The sequence below is a fragment of the Herpailurus yagouaroundi genome, unplaced genomic scaffold (assembly GCF_014898765.1).
Source record: "Herpailurus yagouaroundi ecotype Mexico unplaced genomic scaffold, PumYag 188, whole genome shotgun sequence".
NCBI classification, from domain to species: domain Eukaryota; kingdom Metazoa; phylum Chordata; class Mammalia; order Carnivora; family Felidae; genus Herpailurus; species Herpailurus yagouaroundi.
The window spans coordinates 753,775-774,521 of record NW_024412419.1 but is presented as its reverse complement, the minus strand read 5'-3'; the positions used below and the strand labels follow the sequence as shown (position 1 = coordinate 774,521).

The 20,747-nt window shown below is 56.9% G+C and overlaps 1 protein-coding gene across 2 annotated transcripts in view; it reads right to left on the bottom strand.

Annotated features, from left to right (window-relative positions):
- SNTG2 (syntrophin gamma 2) overlaps positions 1-20,747 on the bottom strand; it is a 180,309-nt gene that overhangs the window by 87,589 nt on the left and 71,973 nt on the right. For both annotated transcript variants that reach the window (XM_040495951.1, XM_040495950.1), the window contains 4 exons: positions 18,003-18,046; positions 17,857-17,898; positions 7,791-7,878; positions 903-994 (listed from right to left, as the gene is read on the bottom strand). In XM_040495951.1, the coding sequence (XP_040351885.1) occupies positions 903-994; positions 7,791-7,878; positions 17,857-17,898; positions 18,003-18,046 (266 nt within the window). The remainder of the gene's footprint in view (positions 1-902; positions 995-7,790; positions 7,879-17,856; positions 17,899-18,002; positions 18,047-20,747) is intronic.

Here is a 20,747-nt window from a genome sequence, read left to right as displayed (position 1 = left end):
AAACACAAGCAGATATATTTATGAGCATGGGGTAAGGAAGGTTCTCCTGAACCAGATGCTAAATCCACACAGGAAAGCACGGATGAGGGGCGCTTGGGTCGCTCAGTCGGTTAAGCACCTGACTTCGGCCAGGTCATGATCTCACGGTTCGTGGGTTCCAGCCCCAAGTCGGGCTCTGTGCTGACAGTGTGGAGCCTGCTTGGGATCCTCTCTCTCCCTCTCTCTCTGCCCCTCACCCACTCTCTCTCTCTCTCTCAAAATAAATAAACATTTTTTTAACGTTAAAATGAAAAACGGTATTTCAAGAACGTTACTGTCTGAATCTGGACTTTTCCCTCAGGCTGTCCCTGCACGTCCCGCAGCTGGTCCTTTTATGAGCGAGAGAGGGTCTGATTTCCAGTAACAGGTTTTCAGACTGCTTACGGGATTCCGATCCCCGTCCGCTAACGCCGGTGGAGAGGAGCCCACATGCTGGAAGGGGGCCGAGGCAGGCCCGCTGCACTGGGTCTGGGTCTCTGCGGGAGGGGTTTCGGGGGCCAGGTGCCCCCCTGCTCTGGCTCAGCTGGGGTTTCCGGGGGGGGGGGGCAGGCATCTGGCGGGAGGAAAATGTCCCGCTGGCACGTGGCACACGGGAGCCCGGCCGAAGTGGCGGGGGCAGGGCTGAATCCCACCTCGGAGCCGACTGCACCCACCTGCTCGCTGGGCCGTGGGGGCCACGGCCACCACGCCCTACATCGTGGCGCCGAGCCATCCCTTGTGGGACCAGACGCCAACCAACGGTGTCCTCCATCGTGCCCCACGTCCTCCTAGTTGAACCTGTCACCTCGAGTGACGTTTTAATTCTGGGGCGCGTGTGGGGACATACATCCCCGCTCGGTTAAAGTACGAGAAGCCGTGCTTACTGTGCTGCTGGGGTTGCTGTTCAGATGCAGTCCACTGTCAAACAGAGGGGACGAGGCCCCGCTGCTGTGGTCGCCGGCTGGCCCCGGGGACCCTGCAGGCAAGCAGAGACGGTCACTCAGACGGAGCGCGGGCAGCGGTCCCCAGGTAGAGAGCCTCCCTTCTCCCGAGGCACCGGGAAGTCCCCCAGGACACCGGCCATCACGCGGAGCCACCACGTCCGCCCTCCGTCCCCTGCTGTCCTGGGGCCACCTCACACCCGTCTGGCCTCAACCAGAAATGGGGCAGAAGGCGGGAAGATGGCCCACCTCACGGGAAAAGGTGCCACCAGGGTCCAGAATCCGCACCCACACGGCACTGGGGGACTGTCATCCCTGGTCCCTGGGGACGTCCCACACCTGCACTTTCTACCACCAGGATCACATCAGAATCTTCTACACGCTATTCCTGACTTTCTGTTCTAAATTTTCAAGCTGCTTATTTGTTTGACATTTTCTGATTTCCTTGGCATTGCAAACTGCATTAGTGGACAACATAGAGATAAATCAGATAAGTTTGTGGACGGTGGGTCTGAAAACAAAAAGCCCGTGTCTGGGTAGGAAGCAGAGGTCTGGGGCCAGGAGCCATTCTGAGCTACAGTTTCCTCTTCTGAAAGCAGAGACGGGGCTGAGTGACCTCCATCCCTGCCCTTCTGAAAGGAGGTGCCCTGGGCACCCCCAGCAGCCGATTGTTGGGCAGTAAATCGCATTAGGGAGAGACACCAAACTGCAAGGTAAAGTTGAAGCTGACCTACACATTGGTTTTGCTTGAGAAAAACCAAGACATCACATTAAATCTCAGAATTCATAAGGGCGCCTGGGTGGCTCAGTCAGTTAAGTGTCCAACTTCAGCTCAGGTCATGATCTCGCGGTTTGTGAGTTCGGGCCCCGCGTCGGGCTCTGTGCTGACGGCTCGGAGCCTGGAGCCTGCTTCGGATTCTGTGTCTCCCTCTCTCTCTCTGCCCCTCCCCTGGTCACTCTCTCTCTCTCTCTCTCAAAAATAAATAAACATTAAAGAAAAATTTAAAAAAACAAAACAGATTTCTGACTTCCCTGGAAAAGAGAGACATCTGAGGCTCCCAACAATAAATCGCTGTCCCCTAGCCTCCTCGCCACGCAGGGCCCAAACCTGCCAGCCACCGGCATCAGGGCCCCCGCCCTGCGGGTCAGTCACGTGAGGTGGCCACGCAGGGACAGAGATGAGCCTGTGTTGGTCGCCCCGTCATCAACATCCTTATGATTTCTTGGGAACTGAACCAAATGCCTCATAAATGTGGTTTCACTCGCTGCTTCAAAACACGTGCCTCTGCTGGGCGTGTTTACTACAAGCGTCATTTCGCAGAGGAAGAAACTGGAGGGATTCTGTCCGTCACCCACTGACCGCAGTCTTCTCGGGACCGAGGGCTCACACCCGGAGCACCTGGTTCTGGTAAAGGGGAACACGCCCCACCTCCAGGCCTCCAGGGCCACACGACCAGAGCTTGTGATCAGCTCCACAAAATTCACGCCGACGGTGAATTTTCAAGGGGAAGGAGAAAGCTTTCCTGCTGTTTCCGATGTCTGAGAACAGCTTCGCAGAGAAAGCTAGATTCGCCGACAACCGGATCCCAAATATTTTTGGCCACAATATGAGCATGAGCAGCTCCCATGTGACTCACAGGTTCAGTCTGTTAATTTTTGTGGTGGAGCCACACGGAGAAGGACACCTGCCCACGTAAGTCCACCAGCCACGAGAACCAGGCATCTAGGCTTTACCCTGAGGAGCCCCCTACAGACCCCTGAGTGGATCCAGGGTCCTGGCGTGTGACCGTCTGGGTGCTGAGGACGGCGCGGCCGATCTGTCACAGACACCGGCCGCCAGCCATCACCGCGTGATGTGGCGTGCCCCCTCCCCCACCCGCTGCAGGAAAGGAGCCGGAACCCCCAAACACTGGAGACGCCTGGTGCTCGGTCGACTTCCTAAGATTAAACTGAAGGTCAGGTGACGTCACATACGCAGTCATTCCGAAGTCACCAGCCCTCTCACTGCGGACGGGCTCGCGGGGCTCTGCAGCCGACTATCGCCACCCCTGCCTGCCACTGCGGGACTCCTGGGCCACCAGCCACCACGCCCCCACCCCCCGCACCCTTCCCCCATCTCTACAGAATCGACGAGGACCTGGATTCCCCACTGAACACCACGTTCCCACGTGCGCCGTGCGCAGCCCCAAGGACTCGGGAAATGCGTGCTGTTCTGGGCCCCGAAGACGGTGCTCCAGCGCACCCCTCCTTCCCTGGACCAGCCCCCGCGAACCCGCTGCCCTGGGGCCGTCTCCGCCTGGGCGCTCCGCTAGGCCACGGTGACACAACGCCGCCCTTGCTCCCTGCACCTCCAAGCTCCCCGCGCCCCAGGACAGCGCTGCCGCCAGAGGACACGCGACTGCCGGTCCCAGAGGGAGAAATAAAGGACGCGGAGCGAACGGGAACGTGAGTAGGTCACCCTGCCAGTCATCCTACTGACTTCGGATACACGGGTATGTTTTCGTCTACAGCATCCCAGAAGGGAAATCCGAACTGTTGTGATACAGTTTTGGTTACCACCAGTAAAGCCCATTATTTACAGGACGATCAGTTGTTGTCAATAATTGCTAATGATAAAAATAAACTTGGTGTCACAATTCAACATTAGAAAATATACAACAGGAGCACCTGGGGGCTCAGTCGGTGGGGCATCTGACCTCGGCTCAGGTCACGATCTCACCATTCGTGGGCTCAAGCCCCGCGTCAGGCTCTGTGCCGACAGCTCGGAGCCTGGAGCCTGGAGCCTGCTTGGGATTCTGTGTCTACCTCCCTCTCTGCCCCTCCCCCTGCTCGTGCTCTGTCTCTCTCAAAAATAAATATAAAGAAAATTTTAAAAAGAAAATATACAACAAAAAGCTTACAAGAAATATTTATAGAAACTTCTAGCCTACAAAACGAGCTCTCACCTAGGAAATTACACTGGCCTCCCTCATGCAGGGTGGGTGAGGTTTAATGAGGGGGTGGCTGCCGAGAAGGTCCCCCGGGGTCACGCATGGAGAGACCGAAGGACACAGCAATCCCATACAGCTAACACCCCAGAGAAGGAACACATGTCCACACAAAACCCATGTATGAAGGCTCACGTCCGTATTACTCACAGCGGCTCCAAGGTGGGAAACAAACCACCCGCCGCTCCCCCCACTGATGAAGCAGGGATCACAATGTGGGACCTCACAGAACAGAACAGAACAGAACAGAACAGAACAGAACAGAACAGGGGGGCTGACACCTGCTACAGCCTCTGCCAGCCTGGAAAACAGGAGCTCAAGTGAGGGACGCAGAGGCCACACCGTGTGCGGATTCACCTTCACAGGGAGTGTGGAGCAGGAGAGCCCAGACACAGGAGGGGGGCCCGTGGGGCCGGCCGGGGGCTGTGGCCTCTCTGGGTTGATGGGAGGGCTCTGGGACTGGACACAGAGGGCTGCGCGGCACGCGGAAAACACTACAAACCACTCAAGTGAACGAGCACTTCAAATGGTGGATCTTGGGGGCACGTGGGGGGCTCAGTCCATTGAGCATCTGACTTCAGCTCAGGTCATGATCTCTTGGTTCCTGAGTTCAAGCCCCACATCGGGCTCAGGGCTACAGCACAGAACCCTCTCCAGATCCTCTGTCCCTCGCTCTCTGCCCCTCTCCTGCTTGCGTTCTCTCGAAAATAAAACGTTAAAAAAATAAAAAAATAAACAGTGGAAGTTGTGTTCTGTGACTTATATCTTAAAAAAACACTAAGAGTCTGAATTTATGCGAAAAAAAAAAAAAAGAGAGAGAGACTGCTGACTCCTGTCACCGGCCGTTCATCTTCTCTCCAGCGTGGCGGTCAGGTGTCAAAAGCGGGCGCTGTCCTCACGGGCCTGGTGTCCTTGCACCGCCAGTCGCTGCTGTAGTGCACGGCGGGCTTCCACCGATGACCCGGTGCAGGGGTGAGGGTGGCGCAGGCAAGAGCGAGTTGCCGTCCTGCTGCGGCCTCACCAGAGGAACCTGCCTGAATTTACGGAGGGATTATGGTGTTTTGGAATAGTAAGGTTTTAACTTTTGAAGATTATACGAAACCAAATAAAGAACAGACGTTTATTGACTCAAGAGAGGATTCAACATCCTTGCCACGTGGGAAGGCTGGCAGGCAGATCGCATGGGGCTTGTTGCCAGGCCACGGCTGGCTGGCCCCCCACACTAGGCCGTGAGCACCCTTACGAGGGTGCTGACGTGCGTGCCGAGCCCACCACGAGGGCCAGCGGGACTCAGCCAGGCCGCGCCAGGACATCGGCAGCAAAGCCGGGCAAGTGACGAGGCTGCTGGCTACGCGCAGCTCTGTCGCATCTCTCAACAAAACGTCTCCAGCGCCCCGGCTGATGGTCAGAGCTCCCCGTCGGTGCCTCGGCCAGGGGGACGTGGCCACCCCAGGCCTGTGGTGGCTCTGGGGACAGGCTCCCTGTTGACTCCCCTGGGCACTCCCGCCCCCCACCCCGGCTTCAAGATGCTGCCGGGGTTGCCTGGATTCTGCTGCTTCCGTAGCGTTATCGAAAGCGGTCTGGAGACCCCGGGCGCCCCCTCTGCCGGGAGGTCACCTCACCTGGAAGAAGGCAGACGGAGCCCTAACACGAACGTCCTCGGTGTCTACGCGCCAGATCCTGCCCGCCACCCCGTTCCTCCTGCTGCAACGTTACAGGATCAGCTCTCTATCTGCACGGGGAGACGCCTACAGGACAGATACGCAGGCCGACCGACAGGGTGGACACACGGCCCGCCTGGTGGCACAGTGCTGCCAATCGGCCACCTTCCGCGAACACGATGCCACATACGTGACGCCCAAGTGCACGTCCAACACTTGCTAGCCTTTACGTTCTGCTGGAAAGAACCCCCGTGAAACCCTGGTACCATGTGCTCACAGTCTGAAACGGAAGCCCAGAGTGGCCAGAAGCGACTAAGCTCTGCACAAGAGCCGCTCACTCTGTGTGCGGTTCAGAAGAAACACGACGGACCCTTCTCCAGCCCCCCTGCTGTGGGGGGACATGAAGTCCACAGGCCACCCCAGCCTCTCCATTTCCACCTGCCACCCTAAATCCCCTATCTCACCCGAACCTCACGTCTGTTATGAACTGAACGTGTGTGTCCTCCAAATTCCTCTGCTGAATTTGGAATTCAACCGAGCCCTTGATAGGAAGTTGTTGGGGCACCTGAGGCAGGTGATGGGTGACCTTCCAAAAGGCCCCAGGGTCTCCCTGGCTCCCGCCACACGCGAGGACACAGAGAGGAGAGGCATCTATGAACCAGGTCCTCCCAAGACGTCCCGCCTCCAGAAGCGTCTGCTGTCCCGGCCGCCACTGCGCTTTGTTACTGTGGCCGAGTGGACCAGCCCCCCCCCCCCCCCACAGCCTGTCTTCTCCTCCAAACTGCTGGAGGTGCCCACGGATGCACCCCCTGAGCCCAAAGACCCAGAGCAGCTGGCCGCGGGCAGGAGGTAGTGGCGTTCCCTCTTCGGGCCAGAGGCGCCTGCCTCCCCCACGGACAGCGCCCCCTGGGACCGGCGTCCCCCTCCTTCCTCGCAACGGACAGTCTGTCCCGGGAGTAGTGCCCCGCTGGCTCCTGGGACCTGCACACGGGCTGCCCCGAGCCGCTCCCCTCACAGGTGCGCGTGCACGTCTGACCAGACCCCACGGGACACGACGCAGTGCTGTGTGTGGGGCTTACTTTTCCAAAGACTGGTCTGATGGTCACCATTCCCACTTCCTGCTGCTCGGGGCGTGCTCCCTTCCGTCCACAGCCCTGCGGCCTCTCCTCTTGACCCTGGAGCCCTCTGCGAACTGCGAGGAGCTGGGCTCCTAAGAACGTAGACCCCGAGGGATCTTACTGACGGAGGAATATCAATTTTCCCGAAAAAGGCGAATAGTGGCCTGGTTACCCCGGTGCGGTCTGACGGGAAAATGGTTTCTGAAACTGATTTGCTCAGGTTCTCAGGGAGAGAAAGTAAGAAGTCGACTGAGTTCAATGACTTTCTGTCAAACGTGGGCCCTCCTGCAAGACGGGTTTCCACCACGGACGCGCCCAGAGGACTGCGCCGGCCCCCCAACCACAGGCTTCTGCGGTTGGGGGGAGAAGAGGGAGAGAAAACGCGGAGAATGTGGCCAGCCCAGGGCGGGCGCTGGTCCTCCACAGGACGACACGGAGGGTGGGACCCACCCCCATCCTCGGGACGCCCGCCCTGCCAGAGCTGGACCTCGAGGGGCCACCAGCAGAGTCGCAGCCCCTGCGGGCACGATGGTACCTAACGCCCCCTCTGGCTGAGAGGACCGCACCCCCACCCCCACTGAACCACTCTGGACCTGTTGTAAAAATGTGGTGGCGGTGGAGTCCGTAAGGGGCATGGTGACAACTCTGACGAAAACGTCTGTATGGACGGGCGACCCATCGCTTCCAAACTGGGTCACAGCCGTGTACGGGAGACGAACACGGGGCAGGCACGTCACAGTATGCACTTACTACTGTCTTCTCTCTCGCAGGGGATCTCCCAAGTCTACACAGGTACTTCAGGTACAACCTTAGTTCCCGTACACGTGCCGGTGCGCACGCAGGAAGCGTGATCAGCGAGTCCACCCGCAGAAGTCAACTGATCCGCATGCAGTAGTCGGACACCTCCGCTAAGAGGCTGCGGATGTGGAAACGCAGGGTGTCTATCGGTGCCCCTGCTGCCCCCGAACCCGCGCTGGGGACCTGGCGTATGCCTGTCAGTGCCGTGTCCTGTGCAGACACGGCGAGGCGCGGGAGGACAGTGCCCCGATGGTCTGCCGCCCTTACCTAATGGGAGCTTCAGAAATGCCGGCGCCTCCCTGAGATAGTCAACAGTGATGGCCACCTCGTCGCCAGCGTTTCTCAAAAGATGCACCTGTCAACACGACAAAAAATAACTACTTTACCACCAGGAGAGGATCAAACACAGAATTAAAACAAGAGTCCTATGCACCTGGCCTGCTTCCCGAGAATTCCACGCTGGTGATTTCCTGAGACACTGAGGGCCTGTGGGCCCCTGGAGGTCTGAGCTCGGGTCTACATGGAGGCTGTGCACACCAGCAGGGACGAGCTGTCTACATGGGTGCTTGTGCACACCATCAGGGGCGAGCCGTCTACACAGATGCTCATGCATGCTTCCTGCATTCTATCTACACGGACACTCGTGCACACCGTCAGGGGTGAGCCGTCTACACAGACACTCGTGCACACTTCCTGTATTCCGTCTACACAGACGCTCGTGCACACCAGCAGGGGCGAGCTGTCTACACGGACACTCGTGCACACCAGCAGGGGCAAGCTGTCTACACGGACACTCGTGTACACCAGCAGGAGCAAGCTGTCTACACGGACACTCGTGCACGCCAGCAGGGGCAAGCCTGCATTCAACAAGACCGGACTCCCCGCCCACCACACGGGCCGTCTCCCCGAAGGTCGAGTCAGGTGAGGACTCAATGTATTGGCACAAAGACCCAAGCATCAGACGCCGGCAAAACGCACACCGCCACGCAGCTGAGACACGGCTGACCACCAGCCCCGCTCCAGGTCTGAAGCACAATTCTGGAGGGAGGAGCGGGCACCTCTCCCTGTGCCAACGCATCCCCACCACGGGGCTCTGCTTCCACCCACGTCCGGTCAGCTTCCCGTGCTCAGCGCGCTCACTGGTGTTGAGGCAGACGTGACGTGGCTGCTCCGGAGCCTGGGATCACGCGGGCACACGGCTGGGGCACTCCAGGTCAGGCCCAATCAGGGCCGGTGGTCAGCCGTCCGGCCGGCGTGGGGACCCTACGGGCTTGCACTCGGCTCTGTCACCCCCAAGTCCAGATCTCTCAGACACCTGCTGTTGTCCCCTGCACGGCCCTGAGAGCCACACAAAAGCCCTTGTCCGCTGTGACAACGACCACCAGGCACCAGCACCTCCACCCCAGTGGGCCTGGGACCACGCCTGCCAGTGGCCTGCGTCACCTCGACCTTGACCTCACACCCAGGCCCTGAATTCCCCCTAAATACTCCGGGGCTGCAGACTCACCTCCGCGGCGTCCCTCCCACACCTTCCATGTCCTCCCTCATTCCCCGTGGCCATGCATTGATGGCCTCCCGCCTCACGCGGGCCACACCGACCCTCGAAGGATTAAACCACGTGGTCCTGTGGCTTTGCCTCTGCTCACACTTGGTCAAGGCGGGTGGACACCTAGCCATCCCTTCCATAGCCACCTCGTCGGACCTGCTCTCCGGACAGGTGCACATGGGACACGTCCACTGCCAGGGACGAGGTCCAAACCCGCCTCCAAACACAGCGTAGGACCAAGCCGCTTGGGAGCTCATGGTAGGGGTCAGAGCCCCCAGACCAGGAGGGAGGCCTGGGAGCACCTAGCACCGGCCTCTGCTCGCGGACAGGCCTCAGCAGGCCCTGATGCGTCTGTGGGAACCTCACCACTACGTTCTCTCCGTCTGACCCGAGAGACCACCACCGGCCACCCAGCCCTAAGCAGCGGCTCCTCCCCGGATGCAGGTGGGGTCGCAGACACTCCACCACATCCGAGGAAGAGCACCGAGGCCCCCGAGACGTCCTGAGCTAGTGTGGCTTTAAACTTCAAAGAGCGAGCGTCCCCTGGACGGAACAGCCCCAGATCTGTGCATGCAGGTGGCCACCTTCAGCAGCCTCTCCAGACTCTTCTTGAAGGAGACGCACACACCCCACCTACGTAAACACCTGCAGCAGTCACAGATCGAATACCACACACGAGGCTTTCTGGACACGACACGCGTCAAAGCATTAACGTCTCCTACCTGTTTAGTGGAGGCTGATTAACACCAAAGAACCCGCTGAACCTTTTCGTGAGTCTGCCCTTGTGTGTGGTTCACGAGGCCCCTCAAGAGACACCACTTGGGACAAGTTGATTTTGTCTGCGGGACAGTGAGGGGTGCGGCAAGCGGCCTGAAGTAATTCGGCACTTTTAGTGGCACATGGGGCCCCCTCCCCGCCTCTGCCCACCGCGATGCTCTGGATGCCCACGTGGGGGCCACGAAGGCTCCGCTTCATTGTGCGTCTTCCCCAATTTGGTGCAAGGTTTGTGTGCGTGTTCAGAAATGTCTGCAAACAGGGGCATCTGGGGGGCTCAGTCGGTTAACTTCGGTTCAGATCGTGATCTCGTGGTTCGTGAGTTCGAGCCCCACATCCGGCTCACTGCTGTCAGCCTGTCAGCTCCAAGCCTGCTTCAAGTTCTCTGTTCCCCCCTCTCTGCCCCTCCCCTGCTTGCGCTCATCCAACAATAAAAAAACTGTCTGGGACACTCGTCATTAATGCCTCCACACTCACCAAAGGGCTCCAAGACCATCTCTCCCCTCAAGACATCACCGGAAGACTGACAGGTGCAGGGACAGACACCTGACTGCAGCCTCGAGGTCGGACGGCTCCTTGCCACCCAGAGCGACACACAACTGCCTTGTGCATCTAATCAGAGTCTCCTCTCCTCCTGCGTCACTGACCTTGGGGCACATCGGTCCCACCCCCACAGGGCAGCTGGGGGCTGCAGACTCCAGCTTCTGATTCCCGCCTGTGCCCTCAGCTTCCTGCAGCCACGTCAGGGACCTTTCCTTTCAAGGAAGGATTCAACTTCCGCGTGAATTTTCCCAAGCTTTTTTATTTTTTAATATTTTAACTTTTTATTTTTTGAGGGCAAGAACCTGTGAGCAGCAGCAGGGCAGACAGAGAGAGAGAGAAAGAATATCCCAAACAGGCTCCAGGCTCCGTGGTGTCCGTACAGAGCCTGACTCGCGGTTCCGACCCACAAACCATGAGATCATGACCTGAGCCTAAGTCAAGATTCGGATGCTCAACCGACTGGTCCCCCCAGGCACCCCGAATTTTCCCGAGCGTTTAACAAAAGCCACTCAAGCCATTCAAACCCCCGGGGTCTTAGCGCGTTGGTGGGGAGCTTCCACAACAGAAGTTTATCTGCCGGGGTCAGAGGCCAGAGCCTAAGGTCGGGGGCCAGCGGGGCTGGACACCCGTGAGGCTCCTCCCCAGCCACGGACGGTGTGAAAGGTGGGCGGCGCGAGCTCGAGCGTCTCTCCTGGCAGGGACACTGATCCCACCCCGGGACCCGCCCATGACCTGACTGAACCCCCATCACCTCCACGGGCCCAGCTGCTAAGGGCACCCAGGGGCCAGAGGCACCGCATGGGAACGTGGGCACAAACCCTCCCTCCGTCCACACCAGAGGCTGGAAAGTGGCGCAGGGCAGGTGAGCTGAGACATCAGCGCGAATTATCCGCCGCGTCTCACACACTCGCCTCCATGCACGAGGCCCATGGCGCAGAGAAAACCAGTCCCTGTGAGCGCGCGGGGCTGGGGCGCACGCATGCTCACAGGCTCCAGCCCAGCCTGGCCCTCCCCGGGCCTCCTCTGCTCCCTGAGGTCGGGTCGCCCGGCCGGCCGCACTCACAGGGTCCTATGCCTGACCCTGCCGAACTCCCGGGGTGTCTGCACCACGTGTCCTCCACACACGTGGGTACCTGCCGCTCCGGGTGGCCCCCATGTGACGCCTCACACCCTCTTCGCGCAGCTCCGATTCCCGGACCCGTCACTGCACCCCTTGACCCCTCACCCTCTGGCATCACGGCCACCGCTGACCATCGGTCCCGTGGCGCAGGCGGCACCGCGTGGCCGGAGGGACACAAGTGGCCGATCAGCCTCGTGCCATCCTCGTGGCCTCATTCTAGGGGGGCTCTGAGCGCGTGAGGCTGCGTCCTCATCCCCGCTGAGGGGACCTTCCTCCTCGTCTCCTCTCGGCTGAACCCCGAGGTCACCTCCTCTCCCTGAGGTCAGTCAGCTGCAGGTCACCACCCCCGCTCTGGGCGTGCATCAGCCCAGGGATTCCCCCACCCCGGGAGGCTGCACCTACACCTGGTGGGCGGCCCTGGCGCCGGGGCCGCCCACCGGGTCCCCCCCCCCCCCCCCTCTTAGCACCTCCTCCCGCTGCCCTTGGCAGAAAACACTGGCAAACACTGTCGGCCCCCAGGCAGGCTACCCTCGCTGACTCCCCTGAGGCGGCCTGTGCCCGCCAAGCTCTACGGCCGTCCTCCTCTGGGCCTCCAGGGACGTCTCAGATGCCCGGCCCGGGCGATGACGTCACACTGTCCACTCGCCTCCAGGATCCCACGCCATCCCCCCCACGCCCCCGCCGGGATTTCTTTCCTGAATTCCGAATGTGGGAGACTTAAGGAGCTGCCCCTGGGCCCTCCCTCCGCATGTGTAACTGTCACTCAGAGCCATGAGATAACTATTCGTGTGTATTCCATATTTATATTCCTAATATTTTCCTTACAACTCAAAGTAACAAACTCTGCTAATGTATCATTCAAACAGAGATAATCCATTTTTTATTAATTTTTTTTTAATGTTTATTTTTGAGAGACAGAGCACGGGCGGGGGAGGGGCAGAGAGAGCGCGGGACACAGAATCCGAAGCAGGCTCCAGGCTCCGAGCTGTCAGCACAGAGCCCCACGCGGGGCTCGAACTCATGGAGTGTGAGATCGTGACCTGAGTTGAAGTCGGACGCTCAACCGAGTGAGCCACCCAGGCACCCCTCCTTTATATATATATTTTAACGATTATCGTATAGCAATATGTCACAGTTTGTTAATAGCTTTATGTGTCCACTTGGGTAGGCTACGGTACCCAGCTACCTAGGTGTTGCTGTAAAGGTATTTCGTGGATGTGACTGATGTCTGCAGTGAGGGACTTTGAGTAGAGCTGGTCACCCTCCATACTGCAGGTGGGCCTCATCTAATTAGTTGAAGGCTCTAAGATAAAATTTGAGGATTATCTGAGGAAGAAAACATTTCTTTTTTTTTTTTTTTTTTAACATTTTTTTATTTATTTTTGGGACAGAGAGAGACAGAGCATGAACGGGGGAGGGGCAGAGAGAGAGGGAGACACAGAATCGGAAGCAGGCTCCAGGTTCTGAGCCATCAGCCCAGAGCCCGACGCGGGGCTCGAACTCACGGACCGCGAGATCGTGACCTGGCTGAAGTCGGACGCTTAACCGACTGCGCCACCCAGGCGCCCCGGAAGAAAACATTTCTATTAGCGGAAGCCACAAATTCTGCCTGAGAGCTTCAAGCCTCAAGCTCTGACCTCCAGAGTTCCCTCCTTCTCTGTCTCTCCCCGTCTCTGTCAGTCCGTCTCTCTCTCTCTCTCTCTCACACACACACACACACACACACACACACACACACACACAGAAATCCAGTATCTCCCTCGATGGCTCTGTTTCTCTACTAGAACCCCAAAACATACCCATCATTAAAACAATCCTTGAAATAATAGTCGGTGGTACATAATTTGGCAAGAACAAAGGGTGGCTTGAGGTAATCGATTGGGGGCCTGATTGGTTTGTGTGTAAGATCAGGGAGGTTTGAGAAAAACCTTTCCTTCCTTCTGAGTTAGAACATGATAGATCATGTTCTGAGATGACAGCAGAAAGTATCTGTCATCCTCTGTCACTCTGGAAGACGCCAGCCTCCGACAGGACACGTGGGGATTCCCTCCACCACTTTCACACCCCAGAAAACCAGCCACGCTGGCAAACACACGGAACCCCAGTTGCAATCCCCACTGCCGTCCAGGTGCGCTCTGCTCCGTGGCAAGTGACGCCCTCCGCCGGCACAGCGACCTTCCCTCGTCTGTAGGTTCAGCTGTTGGCAGAAACAGCCTGCTTTCGGAGGGCAGCACCGGGGCCATGCCAGCGACCTGTCAGTCTCTGCTCCACAGGACCCGGGGCCTCTCAGGGGGCATCATGGTTTGCTACGTGGGGACACCATGCTTATCCAACTTGGGGCAAACGAGGCAGCACCCTGGAGGACCTGGTGATGTGAGGGAGAGAGAAACGACCCCACAAACACGTGCAAGCCTGGGACCCCCGTGGGCTTTGCTGGTGGCCTGGGGCAGGTCAGACACTCCGGCCGAAGGACAAACTGCTGCAGGTTGCACCCCTACGGCGAGGAAGCCAACCAAACCCCCAGAGGTCTCTGTGGATCCTGATGGGACATCAGCCCCATCTGCGCTTTCCAGACGGCCGATCGTGACAAGGCTCAGCACCGCAGTCACACGGCCGCCACGTAAGGGCTCAGCAACCCAGACAGCACGGCCCAAGACCCGAAGGGGCCGGGCGGTCCGTGCGGACAGGCCCTGTAGGCGGCTCCTGGGGAAGGCCAACAGGACAATCACACGCACACCCTCGGGTGTGGGACTAAAGCCACGTCAGGAAAACCGTATCTGCTAATACATATGCTCTCGTCTTGAAAAGGCTCCTTGGGAGAGCAGGCTGGTCCCCGGGCTCTGGCAGGGTCTTGGTGATCGACCTCGGGCCAACGAGCCACAACACACAGTAACTGTCCACCAAGGCTTGCCCGTCACCTGCCCCACTACCCCTGGGGACCGGGCTGGACCGGGTCTTGGTGGAAGAGGTGAGCCCGTGAACAGGACTCTCGACTACCACGGCTCCTTCCACAGCCACGTGACACCCCGCTCGTAAACCACAACCACGACGCCATCACAAGTTTTATTTCCCACTCCTTGATTTTGAACTCTACTGATTAAGAGGTCTGGACGTTCCGGAGGAATCATGCTGACCCTAAGGCATCTAGTGAAATCTCTGTGTGGTGCTGGCTGATTCCAGTGTGCCGTGGGGTTGAGAACCACCTCCCCCCGCAACTTTCCAACTCAGGAGTGAGAGAGGATTGTCATTAAGTTATCTCTACCTGTCTGTCAACCTACCCATCACCCATCTCTCTCACCTACCTCTCTGCTTCTATCATGGAATCTTCCACCAATCACCTACCATCTATCATCTATCTATCTATCTATCTATCACCTGTTATTTATCTACAATCTATCATCTCTAATCTAATCGCGTCCGTCCATCCATCCACCCATCCATGCACCCATCCATCCGTCTGTCTGTCTGTCGTCCATCCATGCATTTTAGCCTGTCTCTCCGTCCAGCTCTAACGCTCCTTCCCACAAGACGGGAAGGCTGCTGGAATCTTCTGTCAGTTCACGGCAACAGAGCTTCGGGGCAGGTCCTCATGGGAGCAGGACAGAGCGCACTGTAACCCCCGACCCCTGAAGAGAATATGTGGGGGGTCGCGCGAGGAGGCAGAGGGCGACGCCCCTGGGACGGGGTGACAGGCATCTCAAGGGCTCAGTGTCTCTCCCAGGAGCTGACAGCAGACGCAGGATCGGGTGGCTCGCCGCCAGCAGGGGTGCAGCTTTCGCTCCCCCGTCAGACCACACTCAACCCTGAGGGTGGAGGCCTCGTTCCGCATGATCCGATGCCATAGTATCAGGCGTAAGAGACGTCCCACGCATATTTGTCGTGGGTGACCTGGGGGAAGCGAGCGTCCGCTCTCAGGGAAACCCTTCTGTCCTGGCTCACCCCTGGGGCAGACTGTGGTGGCACAGCCGGGACAAGGGACCCGCCACCCCGTTTTCTTTGTTTTGTCCTCAACATGTAGTTGACTGCATTTCTGTGGGTTACGTTCAAACCCACCTGAACTTAGAAACTGTCCCGAGGCCTCCGTGAGAACAAAAGTCCTACTGATGACTGAAATATGCACAAAAAGGACTAATTTCAACTTAAATAGGAGGCTCTGGAAATAAGTTAGCGAATTTTTACTGCTTAGGGCAATTTTCATCCGTGTGTTTGCAGCACCTGAGAACTCAGTCTGCTACGTGAGACCACAAGTAACATCCTATCACAAATCGGAGAGGTCTTCTACGGTTTCTGACCCCGTTGTGGAAAAATGAAACCCATCACGCAGTCCAGACAGCACAGACCCTGCTCCAGCCCTTGACTGCCGTGAGCTCTGCCTGCACACCCACCACGGCTCCCGCTCCTCGCTGACCCGCGTGGCCGGGGACCCGCTACGTGAGCAGTCACCTCCTCTCCAGGCACCTCCTAGCTCCGAAGGCAGGTGTCAGGCTCTGACTTTCCGTTTTCTCGGGTGACGGGTCTCAGAACGCACCCAACGCACACACGTGCCCAAGGACACTTACTCCCTGCCACGGCAGTTCTGATGACAGACGTCGACGTGGAAAAAATACACAGTGTATTAAAAAGAGGGAAAGTTGCATGTTTATTCCCACAGATGCATTACGTGGAAATAAACAGACTTCTGTCCCCATCACGTATCAGAACTCTTCCAAAGCTTGGGCAGAATGCGGGTGATTACGATTCATTTTGTGGATCCTTTGTGTTGAGCAAACCCGACATTTGTCCTTTTAGAATTAACTGAAGCTAGAATTCACTCTTAAAGGCAAGCGTGTGAGACTATGATTTCTGAGGTCTTCACAAATTTAATAATTTTATGAACTTTATGAACCTGAACAATGGAATCTGTCTCATTAGCAGTGTTGCAATCATGTGTTTTCTGTCACCTAAGAAGGTAGACGTGGGGGTCCTGGGGGTGCTCAGGCAGTTGAGCGTCTGACTCCTGATTTTTGCTCAGGTCATGATCTCAGGGTTGGTGGGTTCAAGTCCCACATTGGGCTCTGTGCTGATGGTGTGGAGCCTGCTTGGGATTCTCCTGCCCTCTTCCTCAGTCCCTCTCCCTGACATACTCTCTCTAAAATAAAAAAGGAGGTAGACGTATAATTTGATAGTGAGATTTTAAAAGTATATTTGTGTCAAATATTAGAATATCTCTGTTTACAAGGTATGCACCTCGTTTACTCAAGAATTGGTTTCTTGGATGAATGCTGGGCTGAGGAGGGGTCACTGTGGTGCACAAGGCCCCCCCGAGTCATGGGCTTCTTCACCCTAACCAAACAAACCTTTGCAGAGAACGTCCCTTGAGACCAAGAAACACGTTTATCCCCAGTGTGAGCGCCTTCCCCACACCTGGCACAGGTCCAGGGCCCCAAGCGAGGAGGGGGGATGGCGAACAACTCTTCACGGGCTGAGATTACTGGGGACTCTGTGCCAGTGTGGTGGAAGTTCAGGGGGACCGCATCAGCAGACTTTCTGCCCTACGTGAGCCAGGAGGTAGCTTCTTGGAAAGATAAACACTGACGGATGGACACACGCCGACCCTTCCCAGGGACAGTAATACATTATGCTTGGTTCCCTGTAACGTGCAGAGTAAAGTCCCTGTGGGGGGCGCCGACACCTCTGGGGGAGGCGTTCCTTCCCGCCTCGCCCCCCAGTGACCACCCCTGCTCTGCACTTGACCGCACCACCCACCCATCCCCCACCTTCTCGGTTTCAAGAGCCAGCTTAAACACCTCCCCACCTTGGTGCCGTCCTGGCCGCACATAGGGCACGTGAGCACATAGGGCTTCTCCGTGCCCAACTTCACGTGGATGTTCATTTCACCCCTGCTGGCATCCTGCACCTGACCTGACCTGGACAAAGTCCTCTCCCACAGAAGGAAGGCTGGGGCACGTGCGTGTTGACAAGCCTTTGTCCCAGACGGTCACCAGGTGCGTGCATCACGGGACATCCTGCCCGGTCTGCCCACGTTACACACCAGCGTGCTCCAGCAAGCCAGCGGTCCTCACTGCCCCGGGGGCTGGGTCCACACTCCCCGAACTCAGTCCCCCAGTTGGAATAGGAGCAGTTCCTTCCACCCTGCTCAGCCCGTGAGGACCCGTCACACAGCGTACGGGACGCGCCTCGCTGCCACGCTGGGCTTTTCACGCAGGTCCTCTGGGAGCACCCTCACTAAGTTTTCTAAGCTTTCCTTCCAATTCCGGAGCTCTGTGTCTAGGAACGCACTCAGTGAAATACAACTTAGAGAAAAAAATCGTTACGATAGAAGAATACAAATAGAAACGAGGCACACTCACCACTTCCTCATGGGTCGCGTGTTCTACGTTAATGCCGTTAACCTGAGTAGACAACAAATTGAGAGCTGAAAATTGTGAGGATGATCACTGATTACTGTCACTTTAAAATAAACAACAGGGCGGAGGCTCAAGTTTAAAATACTGACCTGTAGGACGGCGTCTCCGACGAACAACATCCCTGTCTGGTCAGCTGCAGGGTTGCAAAAGTGGCAACAGTATTAAGAAAAATTGAGGTCATCACTCTTCTTAGGGCCCCGTTTAAGCTCAATGTCCACAGCAACTGCAATGGCTTATGTGTGTGCCCATGTGTGTGCGTGTGTGCACACACATGTGGGTGAACACAGGTACATGTGTGCACACGTGTGGGCTGTGAGTGAGCACGTGTGTGGGATGTGTGTGCACACGTGTGGGGTGAACACACACATGGGAATGTGTGCAGGGGGCACATACGTGTGTGTTGTGTGTGCGACATGCAGGGGTGTGCAGTGTGAGTGTGCGTGGGTGTGCGCGGGCCTGTGGTGTGCAGTATGTGTGTGAGCGTGGGTGCCTGTGCAGGTGTGCAGGTGTGTGTGGGTGCGCGTGCGAGGGCCCGTGCAGGTGTGGGAAGTGCCAGCACAAGGGGGTAGGCAGGTCCCGCCCATCAAGCTGAGCACGTTAAGGGAGTTCCTCCCCAGACACACAAGAGCCCTTTAATACGGAAAGAAGTTCATCACGTTCATGGAAAGTCGGCTTCCCGGTTTTCGTCAAGTCGGCACAGGCCATGAAGCAGGAAACCCAGAAGCTCTTTAGCATTTCCACTCTTTCTTGGGGACAAATCTACACAGATGGTTTTAATTAAAGAGACCGTGCGGAGACCGGAGGCTCGCGGTGCCATCCGCATTACCACTCCGGTCCCCAGACGCAGAGACGGCTTCCAGGAAGACTGACGCACCTGCCCCAAATAGAAGGTGCTGCGGTTTCCTGCCTTCATGCGGATTGGTTTTAATTTTTAAGTCTTTGGTTAAATATTGGAAGCCAGAGAGTGCGCTGTTCTTTAAACATTGCAATTCTCTTCACGCTCCCTGTATGTGTTTAAGGTGAGTTGTTAATATTACTTCTGGTCATTGTAATGATATTAAACTTTGTTGAAAATGAAATACAGCCCACATCACTAAACATAACGGTACTGATCTCGGCTAGCTAACAGGGTTCTCACTTCCACGGCAGCTTTGCCCACAAAGGCTGCGTGACCCACTGGTGTGACCAATGTCCCTGTCTCTGTCTCCCGGTCTCTCTCCCGCTCTCCTTCTTCCTTCCTGCACCCCCTCCAGCTCTGAGCTGGGGGCAGAGAACAGGACAATGCTGGCTTCAGGGGCTCAAAGTCTAGCAGGTGAAAACCCACACAGGGCAACAGAAGGATTACTGACTACTGGCTATACAGATTCTTTGTAAAATGTGCACAATAGAGTCCCCACCTAAACACAGCCCTGACCTAGCACGAGAGGTGTGCATGGCATTTGAAAAACCCCAGGTGCAGGACACTTAACTTTGTGGGTGCAGTGGGGGCCTCAGAAAACCTAGAACACAGACACCAGAGTTCCCCTTGCAGCCGAACGGTAAAAGGGAGAGCATGCGAGCGAGGGGTCCCTCCAGGCTCGGTCGGGTGGAACGGGGTGAGGCAAGCCGGACCGAGGAGGGGGCTGCGGGGGCCAGCGGCCACGGTGTGTGAGGCCCTGAACACCATGTTACAGGCGGAACAGAATTTCAGGATGCCGCATCCTTCAGAGCAGGGCTAAGCCTCTCGACACCTCCCTCCGTGATTCGCACATACTTGTCCTCCACTGAATTTCAGTGAATGATACTTTCATCCCATGTCGCTGTGGAAAAATGGCATCTATATGAAAGGTGAACTCAGGTAATAAGGAATTCAACCTTATCTGAATTTTTCTTTTTTGGTTCCAGACATTCAGATGTGAAGTCTTGAAAGTTTGAACAGTGAGGTCTTTATTTGCGAAATTATACAAATCTATTTAATAGATGTTAACATATATTTACGTATGGAGATATAATCGTTTCATATGCATGTATGATCTCTGTCTTTGCTGTGTCTGTGCCTAAAACCCACGGAGTCCCAGCCCCACCTGGCCCATCTGAACTCCTGGTTCTCAGCCCTCAGAACAGATGCCTGAACCCTCCACCTCCTTGCTCCCACCACCCCCTTTCCATTCCTGGGACCAGCCCCTCTCCAGCTGTGGGACCAGCCGTACAACTGAGCCAGCCCCTTGACTCTACTGGGGCCAGGCTGTCTCTCATGATCAGAACGACTTCCTCCCCGTGCACCTGTCACTGTACTCTCACATGAAGCCTTCTACCGCCTCTCAGCTCTCTCTGTTCACACGGACCAACAAAGGGCCTCTGGTGGCGGCTCAGTCTGTGGTCAGGCCTCCCCGAAGATGCTGTCTAGCTCCTGCTCCCTCAACACGGTGTGTGTCCCCATCCCTGCTCGGGCACCGACCGTCTGTTCCCAAGCCCACATCGCCACCAAGTCACTGCTCCTTTGTGGAGAGAAACTATGGCCTTTGATGCTGACTTCTGCTCGATTACCTGCTGTTAAAGCTTAACTATGCTTGTCTTCACTTTTATGAGAAAGAAAAAGGACAATAATAAGAGTTATTTGTTAAAATTGAACAACCAGGGGCGCCTGGGTGGCGCAGTCGGTTAAGCGTCCGACTTCAGCCAGGTCACGATCTCGTGGTCCGTGAGTTCGAGCCCTGCGTCAGGCTCTGGGCGGATGGCTCAGAGCCTGGAGCCTGTTTCCGATTCTGTGTCTCCCTCTCTCTCTGCCCCTCCCCCGTTCATGCTCTGTCTCTCTCTGTCCCAAAAATAAATAAACGTTGAAAATAAAAATTAAA